Source organism: Paramacrobiotus metropolitanus, unplaced genomic scaffold, assembly GCF_019649055.1.
Source record: "Paramacrobiotus metropolitanus isolate TYO unplaced genomic scaffold, Prichtersi_v1.0 Parri_scaffold0000183, whole genome shotgun sequence".
In the NCBI taxonomy this organism is placed as follows: domain Eukaryota; kingdom Metazoa; phylum Tardigrada; class Eutardigrada; order Parachela; family Macrobiotidae; genus Paramacrobiotus; species Paramacrobiotus metropolitanus.
This window is the reverse complement of record NW_026570403.1, coordinates 132,647-144,265: the sequence shown is the minus strand read 5'-3', so window position 1 is coordinate 144,265 and position 11,619 is coordinate 132,647. Positions and strand designations below refer to the sequence as shown.

The 11,619-nt window shown below is 42.7% G+C and overlaps 3 protein-coding genes across 3 annotated transcripts; all 3 read right to left on the bottom strand.

The window, feature by feature from the left end:
• Positions 1-3,495: 3,495 nt before the first annotated feature.
• On the bottom strand, positions 3,496-4,616 carry LOC129600575 (neuroserpin-like). Its single transcript, XM_055499141.1, has 2 exons — positions 4,181-4,616; positions 3,496-4,000 (listed from the first exon to the last, which is right to left on the bottom strand). The coding sequence occupies exons 1-2, from the start codon at positions 4,569-4,571 to the stop codon at positions 3,654-3,656; spliced, it is 738 nt and encodes a 245-aa protein (XP_055355116.1). The 5' UTR covers positions 4,572-4,616; the 3' UTR covers positions 3,496-3,653.
• Positions 4,617-4,929: 313 nt separating this feature from the next.
• LOC129600559 (uncharacterized) lies at positions 4,930-7,780 on the bottom strand. Its single transcript, XM_055499116.1, has 4 exons — positions 7,199-7,780; positions 6,147-7,131; positions 5,561-6,092; positions 4,930-5,165 (listed from the first exon to the last, which is right to left on the bottom strand). Exons 1-4 carry the CDS (start codon positions 7,554-7,556, stop codon positions 5,154-5,156), a joined length of 1,887 nt encoding a protein of 628 aa, XP_055355091.1. The 5' UTR covers positions 7,557-7,780; the 3' UTR covers positions 4,930-5,153.
• An 834-nt stretch (positions 7,781-8,614) lies between these two features.
• Positions 8,615-10,967, bottom strand: LOC129600573 (uncharacterized). Its single transcript, XM_055499140.1, has 2 exons — positions 10,642-10,967; positions 8,615-9,680 (listed from the first exon to the last, which is right to left on the bottom strand). The coding sequence occupies exons 1-2, from the start codon at positions 10,775-10,777 to the stop codon at positions 8,845-8,847; spliced, it is 972 nt and encodes a 323-aa protein (XP_055355115.1). The 5' UTR covers positions 10,778-10,967; the 3' UTR covers positions 8,615-8,844.
• Between the last annotated feature and the right edge of the window lie 652 nt (positions 10,968-11,619).

The following is an 11,619-nucleotide window of genomic DNA, read 5'->3' as shown; positions in this document are numbered from 1 at the left end:
CTTGTGCAATTAATACCGTAAATATGAGCGCCCACAATCGCCGTTTCTCGCACGATAACTGTACGTACACTAAAACGGCATTTTGATAATTTCTGTGCATTAAATAACCATATACGCATTTAAATTAGTGCAGTGTAACAGGTGCAGGCAGCAATCGACCATGCGCAATATCTGCATTATGTATTGATGATGTTGTATTGTTGTGTAATTATAACCATTCCCATTTTTGCATGTTTACACTTTATATCAAAGTAGTGGCTACCGGCTGTCAACAGGCCAAATAGTAAATGATGAACAGCATGTACAAGACAGCCATTCCATGGTACACAGTGATCAGAACCGTCAGCACATGGTAATCCGTCGAGCACTCCTCACAGTCTTCCGCAGCAACATCCGGTTTCTTGAAAGTAAGACCGCATGCTTCCACCGGCCGACCCTTCTCTTCATCCCAATTAATCGCCGCCTTGTAGGGAAATTGACCCAACGGAGCAAACGGAATCCCATTTGCAGCGGCGTAAATGGAATGGAACAGAAAGACGGAGCCGATGAATCCGTAGAAGCCGAGAATGACGTTACGCATCATTGGTGCACACATTTCCGCCACTTTCGTCAAGTCATTCAGGACTTCTTTCCGCAGCCGCTCCTGGTCAGCAAGTTCAGCCGCCAGAGCTACAGTCTGAGCAACAGTTTTGTTGTATGCTGCAGTCAGAGCTACAGTTTTGTTGTATTCTTCCGGAGTCATTGCCATGACCAGCTGTGATAAGTTTCCTAAGATTTCGATGGGCATCAGAGCGGAGAGCGGAGAGCTTTGAGGCATCAGAGCGGAAAGCTCCAAACTCAGATCGCAAACGGATCGGCGGCCAGAATTCCCGAATACAGAGCGGAAGGTGCGCAGCAGTAGCAGCAGACCAATGGTGGCTAACAACGCCAACAGGCTGCGCATCACCGCCAGTTCCATGCCACTCTTGTGCCGGAAGCATTTCCGGTTGAGAAAAAACCCTCTCAGATGAAAGTTCCCAGCCAGGATAAACAGCGCGCCGGACAGGCTGAAAGAGATGGGTGTGTCGGTGGAGACATTACTGAACGGAGCGTAACCTTTAACTAACAGCAACCAGATTATGATAATGATGATGGACTTATTCAATCAAAACATTGTTGACATAAAATAAATAAACTCAATATCGTTACCTAAAAAATTTCCTTTATAATTACGCGAAAACTTCATGGAAAAATACAAAGCAGACCACAAAATAGCTTATGCAGCGTGAACAATGCATTGACAAGGAAGTACGAATGCAATAAGCAAGTACGAATGCAATAAGCAAAACTGTCTAGACTGATTAACCGTCAACCGGGCGCATTTGCTTGTAAACTGAAAACCGTCCGCCCTAGTATGCAGTACAGCAAAATCGTCCGTCCCAAATCTATGCGAAAAACTTGTGGACAAAATTTACGGCGGACGGTTTCGCCATCGTAGAGTAAAGGCGTCCTGCGGACGGTTATTCAGCCCGTCCGTTCGAAAACTTTATCAAGAAAATCAAGAAAAATGTACGGTAACGATTTTAATGTGGTAAACAGCGTAATGCAACAAACAAGAAAACGAATATTATCTTCTACTCTTTTAAGCACGGACAACGGTTCTTCAGCAACAAACAAATCTGGCAGTGGCAGTTATTTTGCATTTCTGTGCAGCATATTTCGTGGTTCTACTTTAACACTTACTTTGAAAACCAGTGTAATCACGGCGTTCACAAACGCAGCCACCATATTGATCCCTCCAAGGATTAGCACTCCTTTCGACAGAATAAAACGAACAAGAGAATTTGACGCTTTGCAAGCCATCACGGAGAACTTCCGAAGAACACGGGAAGTATAAGGAAAAATTACTGTTAGAGTAGAGAACGACAGATTTACAAAGTTGCTCAAGTGCAAGTGCAAGTGCTGGGATCCGCATTCATACGAGAACACTGCTGCACGATTCGCATAATTATCGATTATCACCTTTCCGGGAAGCCATCACGTACGTACGTAAACAACACTGAAGACGCTCGTTAACTGGTCCGTATCGGTACCGTGCTGCAAAATTTATCTGCGCTCTTGGCTATACAGTGCAAAGGAGCTTCGGCGGCAGCTGTATGCGATCAACTCTTCTTGACGTCTTCCCATATTTCTGCCATAGTAGGCGATTTAGCCGGGCCACAGTCTGATGGTTAAATGACACTCGAAGAGCGTCTACAACTATGTTCTTCATCGTCTACTGCGGCAAAAAATGAAACTGAATGATATCCCGAGCAGTTTCAAATATATATTACTACAGTATTGTAATTTTCCAAAAAGAAAGAATAATCTGCTAGAAAAACGATTAGAAAAACTCGAAATTGTTACCTGATGGCAGTTGTCGATAAGGTACTAAAGCAAAGCATTTCGGATGCGAAATCCATAAGCAAGATACCATTATAAGCGCTGCGGGTTTGCCTCAACGGCAACACATCTTTGTCCAGACATAAAGGACATCGATACTAAAACAAGTGATAGTATTGCGTTAAAATTAGAACTGTTCCGAGCAATGCGACCTTCGATAACCATTTTTAATTTAACTTTACTGTTGTCAGTGGACTCTCCAAACGATCGTCAACTTCACGACGCAATCGTAAAGTAAAGCCGATAAAATCGTTTGCTGCGCGTTATCGGGAGCAATGTCGTGATCCATGACACAGCGCCGGATAGAAGGACTAAATGACGGCTACGATTACTTAGCCAAAGTATTTCTGGTACGGAAGTACGTTTGACAGCTGTGTGAGCATTGTGCTATTCGAAGTTTCGAACTTTCCTCCAAGATGCATGATACGTACGCAGCGGAAACGATCCTACTTCGACCAATGGTGCTTCATAAAAGTATGTCAAAACTGAGCCGCTGCTCACCTATTTTCACTCGTTGTATCATTGTGCCCAAACGCAATGGACACGCTGCGCATATAAGGGGAAAAATGAGTCTAGCCGAACCAGTCCCTTGTACTTCTGATGCAAGCCAGCTGGTGGTTTACGTTGTGGCTAGACAGCGCTTTATGTACAGCGCCGCTATTAAGATTACAGGTACTGATAACAGGTAAGCGGCACTCGTACAACTGCAGGTAAGCAGGCTAAAACTGTATTATAGCCCGGTGCAGCTAAAACCACATGTACCGTCAATGCCGCACAGCCTTAATAGCAGCGCTTTACATAAAACACTGTCAAGCCAGGACGTAAACCACCAGCTGGCTTACATCAGAAGTACAAGGGACTGGTTCGGCTAGACTCATTTTTCTCCCTATATACCGGAAAAATGCGCTGCTTCGTCAAGAGCTGTCAACAAACCGGTTTGACGAAGCGTTGCTCCTATATCCAGAGTTCTTTCCAAACAAAACTTTGGTATCTGCACCGCCACTTCTCACACTTTATGTCGATCCGTATCATTTATTACGTTCGACAGCTTTGCCGGATTCAGCAGTTGCTTAAACTCTGACAAATTTTCTTCCCAGAAAATCGCTTTTTTATCAATCCAGGTAGAATACAAACAGCCTGCCAAAAATAATCCTCAAACGGCATCTCCATAACAAGTGCCCCGCCGACGTCAGGAGGTTTCCAACAGGGACATCGGAAAACTTTTAGATGCATCATATCCACCTGAATACGGTCGCCGTTTGCTTTGGTAAATTTTTCTGCGTTTCCAACTCGCGGAATGTACGGTGCCAGTTAGCGTGGAAATGTACTGCGTTCAGCAGGCTAAAGGTGGCCGTATCCGGTAAGCTGTAAGGTGATTTAAGATCGCATTCTGCCACTTTTCCCATCGTTTGTTTCCGGAGGAAATCTTCTAGAGATCCCGTACAGGTAACGCTCGCGCGCGATAGGCAGAGGGCGTTGAATAAGCTTCTCATATCGTCCGCGTACTTTTGATTAACGGGAATATCATCGGATAAAACTAGGATGTTGGCCAAGTACAAACGGTAGTTCTCGTCTTTTCCTAAAATTTCATTGTATCAGGAGCCAATCATTATCTTTTGAATTCCGCCAATCGAACTTCAGACAAACTTCTTTGAATTCCGGTATTCGTAACTAAAGTGCACTATTGCGGAATTTAATCTTTAGTCGTTTCTTAAAAACTGCCCGCGATTCGTAAATTCTCTTTAATAACTTAGCTTACCGCTATAAGAATCACAGTCATATGTCTCCTTTTCCTTTATTTCGGCTAACTCTGCTGACATCGTCTTTATCAAAGCTTCGGCATCCACTTCAAGCAAATCTGATATATGGGATTTCATTAATGGATCCGCTGTACCCGCATAGAGCTTCAGTAATGCGATCTCCGCGCATAGCGGAGAGAACAGCAGGTTCGGTTGACGAGGATTTTGCTGAGCGAAACCGTTGTACATAGTAAGACGCAGTTTTGCACGCCAGTTCGCACATTTCCGCTGGAAGTGGGGACGATGCGGAGGCGATGGACTAGGCAAGCAGCTGCCCATAATAGTAACAATATCCTGCAGTTTTCCAACTAGCAAAAACTTGAAAAGATATCGAAGATGGCACCAGTGCATAATACGGCATTTTCCAAATCGATGATTTTCAATTCTGTTCCTCGCGTGTGATTATCTCCCTAGCACAACTGGCATACCCTAGAAGTACACATATGACCATGTGCAACAGCAACTGTTCTAGTAACGCAAACTACCGCAAGAAAATAACGGTACAAACTTATCGATCCGTACGTGGTGTACCGCTACATGAAGTATTTGTAACAGAAGCTCTCGATTCGACTTTCAAACCAAGCATCCACATACTCAGCTGTGCTCATGCATTCTAGTCTCCTACCATAGCGGATATGGTTGTACTGCAGAGATTTTGCCGCTTCCCGTTTGTGTTTACCCATATCTTAGCAAGAGATTAAAGTGTTTTTCTTGTAGTATTCTCACTATTCTGCATATGCAGCAATGGTCCGTTCTATTACAGTCTACATAAATCGGTTTATCTTTAAGGCCTTTTTTATTTCAGGTCCGAAAAGTCATATATCCACAAAGTAGAACAAATTATAGTATTACGGATAGCATCAGGATACAGGTTTAGATTAAGCGATGAAGTAGCGTGGAGGATTTTGTGTCCGACGTATGCGAACCGTGTGGCTAGACTGTCACCTAAAACTCAACAGAATTTTGTTTAGTTAAAATCCAGAGTGGTACAAAAGGTATCAAACCAAGTGCACGAAATAAAACCTACATCGACATTTTATCCGGCTACTTGCACAAATTTAAATTCGCATTCCGGACACCAAAAACACGAGTTCTCCGCGTTGTTCCACATGAAATTTTTCTAAAATCGATTGTGGGATAATAATTATTCTTATACAAGCATTACGCGAGACTAATAAAAAATGTGTTCCGATTTTTCATAAGGAACAACGCAAGAATTCCACGAATCTCGCGTCTGGAATGCGATGATATGTACTGTGCAAGAGGCCGTAATCCGGCCGCCGGATGACGATAAACAGTTTAGTACTGAAAGGTCGTAAACGCATAAACCGAATGCTAACCTCAATGTTCCAGCGGTCAAAAGCAACTGCGGTTATTGAACCTGATTGATCGAGATTTGCCACCACATCCAGTAGAACCCGCTGATCTTCTCCCGCCAAAGACACGGTCGTCCAGCCGGTAGTTTGTTTGGTGTCATAGACTTCAATCGTAATCACAAGATCCTCCGCAGCGTTTTTGCCGCCACATATGTATATGCAATTTTTAATAACACAGGCAGCATGACTATATCGCGGGTTCTTTAAGGAAGGCATTTCCTCCCAACTGCGTGTCCTTGTGTTCCAACGTATACATGTAGCTGTGGGTGTCTTGTGTCGAGATCCCTCTGATGCAGTCATTCCACCCAGAATGTAGACATACTCATTCACGCAAGTCATAGCAAACATTGAGCGCACTCGGGGAAAATCTGGCAAGGATTCCCAGGTGACGGCTAACGTGTCATAGCGTTCCAGATTAATGGATGAACCGCGGAACTGCCCGGCGAAATAGATCTTCTGATCCAGTTGAGCAACTGCTTCTATTTGGCAACCAAACCTGAAATCACACAGGTTTCTCTAGCGTTTTAACTGAAAAAAATCAAACACATACCGATTTTGGAGATAAGGACTTCTCTGTATTAAGCCTGCTCTCCCAGTACGTAAATTCACTGAGATGAAAGTAAGGTGGCTGTCCCAAAAGAAAAGTGTATCAAACACAATGATCGGTTTGAAGCAGCACCACTTTTTAGGCAGCCGCAGCGAACGTAGTTTTTTTTCGCCCAGATTAATTATTGGGAAAGTCCGTTGCTCATGATTCATGGGAAATACCAGTTGTCCTTCTGCGGCTACGAAATCGTGAAACGGACCGATTGTTTTGGGTAAGTCAAGGTCTGCTTGAGCTTCTACCGTATTGGTCAAAGGATCAAATTTGATTATGCGTGGTGAATGAAAATCTTCACATCCTATAAGCAAAATAACTTGGCATTCTTCAAGTGCATGCAAAAGATCCTCGGCAGATATTCTGTTCCCGGTGCTTGCAATGAAGCATTCCCGGATGATGGATGCCAGTATGTTCGGTATATCGTCACTAACAAGCGGTGCATAGCCGTCCATAATGAGGTGGGCAAACTGAATGTTCGTAACATCCGGTCCAATGTCGATAATCGTGTTTTCCTTGTACAGCTTCTTAGCAGTAATGCGCAGACAGCAGTGCACCACATCTAACATTATGCAACCTAAACTCCACATGTCCGTTTTTCGTCCAGGTGTTTCCGCTTGAACTTGAGAAAACTTTCGCAGCATTTCCGGTGACATGTAGCGTGGTGTTCCTTGCATATGCGATATGTCGCCAGAACAAGTAACGTTTTCTTGCATTTGAACTAGGTTATCTAAATCGCCGATCAAAAATTTCTCGCTTGTATTTGGTCGGCGTTTGACAAGGATATTTCCAGGTTTTAGATCTCCATGTATAATCTTTTGTCCGTGTAAGTATTCCAAACCCTTCGCGATATCTTTGGAACACGAAACAGCTTTGCCGTAATTGTGAGAAAAGCTGTTATTTTCCCCCGCTTTCGTCAAGTATGTGGCCAAATCACCTAGAAAAATACAGCTGAGCATTCTTTATAAGGGCAGAAAAAATTCCGTGCAATACATAGTACTTACATGTGCAAATATCCATTATTAATTTAACGGTCGATCCTCCGGCAACCTTGGTTATTCGAATGGCGCGATACGAGACAAGATGCGCATGCTTTAGGTCTAGTAGTTTTTTTAATCGTTTTACGGCATTCGTCCAGCTTTCTCTCTTGGCAATAACTTCGGAGTTCGCGCTAAAATTTAATACTTTAACAGCTACGAACTCAGGCCCGGTGTAATCATCACCTATAACTCTTGCTTTGTAAACTCTGCCGAATGTTCCGCTACCAATAAAGTCGGCATCGGAGAAAAGATAGTCACAACCATCGCCGGTATCGTAGTCCGATTCATCACTATCGTCGAACAGATCCAGCGTGTTTCCCATCACTAAAGCAGAAATTAGTAGGACTGCTAAACGAAGATTCTTGTTTAATGTTTAACACAAATGTCGCAAAAAAGAGCAATTTTCTGGTTGTTAGTTCCACAGGAATGACGAGGAATTTCTGTCTCTCAGCCGCCTAAGTTTACGCTTCTCTTGCCGAACGTGAATACGTATATGTGGCGTTTACGCAGAAACAGGTTGGGCACAGATAATGTCGGCTTCCCATACCATCATGAAATCAAAAAGAGGGTGCATTAGGCGGCAATAACAATGATAAGGTGCGAAAACATTCGCATCCACAAAGACTTTATCAGTTTATCTGATTCTGGCACAAGCTTGCAGAGCTTATAGAGTGTACTGTACTACAATCGATAAGGCTGACAATGCGAGGGCAGAGAAGCACAGCAAAGTTACAGTAGATAAACCGGTATCGAAAGACAAACATTAAGGTAAAACTCTGGGCCGGCTGTGGTTCACGAGCTGGAATGAAGTATATTAAATGTACACAGCACATGACTGTACATACGGACACATGCGTACGATTATACTCGTACGATAGAACAGTTGAAGAATCTAGAATCTACGGAAGTAGAATGCAGTAATAAAATGTTATGCATAGACGCTGTGTCAGGCTTGGGCACCGTTGATTAATTTTAGAATTTTTTTATGAGGTGGGTTAAGCAGATTGTCATTAGTAACACCGTGGGTTTAGGTAGACACTGGAAGCTTTTGATTTGCAAGAAATTGTCGGCAAGATTTTTGTATTTTAATAATTGTGGTCTATGAGCTTGCGTATGTCGCTCAGGGTGGCCAGTTAACCTGCAACACTATCAGCAGTTTATATCAAATAGATGCACAGTGTGTATATGTAAAACTATGAGCAGTTCTATTATTCTAACTGTATATTATTGTCAGAAATCTGGTGTACAGTGCCGCTTCCTCCCCCGTTTGTTGTAAATATCTGACAGTTTCCAGTAAGGTCCAAAAGGTGATTGGCCTTTGTCGGAAAGGTAAAGACCTTTTGGCACGAACGGAAGCAAACAACCTTTAAAATGGCATCTTCTTGTACATACAACCAAAGTCGAGTGCTTTTGGTTTGACAATTTTTGACATTATCCTAAAGGTCAGTCAAACAATATAAATAAAAGCCAGACGATGGCGATTGCATGTCACGTAAACATACACAACAGTCACTCGTAGACGGTTGCTGTTGCCGTACTGATAGGTAATTGGTTTTGCCGGGGACTGATTCGTCTGTCGTGTAACTACGAGCCTGTCCGTACATCAATCATTACTCAACCACATGCAGATACCCATACCCCATGACCCATTCATCGAATACGTCGTCTATTTTAAAAAAGCACTGGTACTGTCCAGCGTCACCTTTGGTGACCTTGTTAAACACTAGCGTAGAGTGGCAATGGCAATCCGCAGAAGTTCCACTGTGCATAGCACCACCAATCTCCGCCTCTTTAAACGCTGGTATGCCAGTGGCAAATAACAGATGCTGATCCTTGCGCCAAATAAATCGCCTGCCATACTCCCAGTGTAGTAGCGGATTGTTGTTGTACCTCACTGAGCAACGCAAGCTAGCTTCCTCCCCAACTTTAGCGGTAACGTTGCCCATTGGGGGATCAAGTACCTGGTTCGGAAATAATCGAGGGCTGATTACGAAGCGTTGGGTTACGGTAAAGTTATTGCCGTCTGCCCTCAGACATTCGTATGTACCAGCATGGGAATGAGAAAACTCGGTCAGTTTAATTTGAAAGTGGCCTGTTGTGTTATAGTCTTTTGGTTTGATGACTTGCATACTGTCTGCCGGGGGTGCTTTAAAGCGGGACTCAGGGTTGCAGCAGCGATAAGTCTTTTCCCGCCAATCGTTCAAGAAGGCATGCGTAAAATTCAGTAGCTTTCCATTGAAGCGAATAAGCGGAGTTGGCGACAATGGACCGGTCCCAATGGAGCGGCATTGTAAAACTATGTCTATGCCTTGTGACATCCTTATCACAATATCATCTGGTCGAATGGTGGCCGGAAAGTACGGCCGAGGTTTCGACATGTTTTTCATCACAATTATTCCGTGGTTACCACCGGATAAGGCTACCACTTCATCCAGATATCGCCGTACTGTAAAATATAAAAAATTAGTGCAACCTGCATGCATTGGCAGCTGGAGCGTAGCAGGTTAACTTTCCGTTGTTTACTAAAAATAAATCGTTTCTCGCAAATTCCTGCCTGTTTTAGGCAGATCGAGTGTACACCGATCGAATAATCTGTACATTTGCTGTTTGTGATAGCTTCTTTTAATATTTTCAAAATTGTTTGATTGTTCTGCAAATGCAACCTTCTCTTTTAAACTTTTTATAAACGGTATAAACGAAGCCTTTTATGTCTGATCCTAAAAAATATGGGATAAATACCCGTAGTACACAAAATGGAAGAAAGAACTCTTAATCTCGAAATTAAAAGTTATAGTCATTCTACAAAAACCAGCAAAACAAATTCACCATGAGCCACGCAGAATAGCAAAGCATGGGAGACACAGACCGATGCTTTACTAAATTTTAAAATTTTACAGAACCATGTACGTAAGTAAGTACGAAGTACTTCGCATGGGGCCTTAAGCTTTCCCCTCATGCAGCACGGGAAACTTTGTTTTCCCCCGCACATGTGCCGCTTAGTCGCTTACACGCTTAAAGCTGACTGCAGTTTAAAGCCGCGTGCGCTGCGGCAACACGTTTGCCTTCATCTGAGTTGCGCAACTGGATATGCCGAGTTGGCCAGAAACCGGTTTTTTAGCTGCAGCCAACTTTAGGCTGCATTCGTGTAAGCGACTAAGCGGCACATATGCGGGGGAAAACGAAATTTCCCGTACTATATGAGGGGAAAACTTAAGGCCCCATGCGAAGTACTCTGTACTATTAAAAGCTGTAATAGTTGCAGAGCTAGCAATTCAAGATCTATATTTAAATAAATAAAGTTTTCTCAATCGGTTTACGCAAGTCATAGAATATTTTACTGCTCTGATGGTTTTGCCAAAATAAATAACTAGAAATCAAAGTTGATTTTAATATGCGTATTTAGTTACCTTTTTCCTGAGGGTTAATGGTTGTATTAGCAACCGTATGATCCATGTAAGCGCGCTTAGTACTGACAGGGCACGAGGCAACAAAGCACAGGCAATAAAGCGACAATATTTCTGCGAATATCTCCCATAAACGCATACCTTGTGCCTTAGAAGTTAGAAGTCGTAGACAGTGTCTGACCTTGAACGTAAACGACTGAACTTAACACTGAACTTGACTGAACTTTATGCGCTCGTACTTCAAGATTTTTCTCAGCGTTTCAAGGTACTATTGTATTATAATCTCGACTGAAGTATTCTAGATCATGGGATCATGAAGTACGTACGTACTTGTGACAGCAGTATAAAATTAATAATTATGTGCTTCTGTAGTTATTATTTGCAATAATATTATTAATGCTATATAAAGTATCACTCTACCATAGCACTTACCTAAAATGAGTACTGCTTGTATTTTCTTACTTATACTTGGTATACACTGCTGTTGTCTCCTGGAGTTTGACGCCTGGTAACATTGTAACTAACATTAAGTAAGCATCGATTGTGGCGTATCGCCGTATAAATTAGTGAGTCTCTACGCGCATCAACAGAGGAAAATTTCCAGGCGATCATAAAATTCTGTACAACAATATTACAATCTGCACAATCTATAATAGTATTGGTTGGTAACGTTGGTTGTGCCACGTACAGCAATTATTTGCTGGCATTGCTGCTTAATTGTAACATATTGAGCTCCCTTATTAATAATTTTTATGTTTCTTCTTCACTTATTGTAAAACAAAGTCACAGCACAGCTGCCAAAAAAAACAACATGAACAACATACCGTAATTATTGAATTAGAGCCCCAGGGTAACAAATATTTCAACCGCCTTACGGGGTGGGCTCCAATTACGGGCATGGGCTTGTACGTATTTCGGAGGGGGCTTCAGTTTTTCAAACTACTTTTTTGGCATTGGCTAATATAGGCTGTATAGCATTTA

Coding starts and splice junctions, on each gene's coding strand:
- LOC129600575 (XM_055499141.1), bottom strand. CDS start 4,571: ATGCACTGGTGCCATCTTCGATATCTTTTCAAGTTTTTGCTAGTTGGA. Junction 4,001..4,180: donor TGACTGTGATTCTTATAGCG/GTAAGCTAAGTT, acceptor ATGAAATTTTAG/GAAAAGACGAGAACTACCGT.
- LOC129600559 (XM_055499116.1), bottom strand. CDS start 7,556: ATGGGAAACACGCTGGATCTGTTCGACGATAGTGATGAATCGGACTAC. Junction 7,132..7,198: donor AATAATGGATATTTGCACAT/GTAAGTACTATG, acceptor GTATTTTTCTAG/GTGATTTGGCCACATACTTG. Junction 6,093..6,146: donor AGTCCTTATCTCCAAAATCG/GTATGTGTTTGA, acceptor GTGTGATTTCAG/GTTTGGTTGCCAAATAGAAG.
- LOC129600573 (XM_055499140.1), bottom strand. CDS start 10,777: ATGCGTTTATGGGAGATATTCGCAGAAATATTGTCGCTTTATTGCCTG. Junction 9,681..10,641: donor CATTAACCCTCAGGAAAAAG/GTAACTAAATAC, acceptor TATATTTTACAG/TACGGCGATATCTGGATGAA.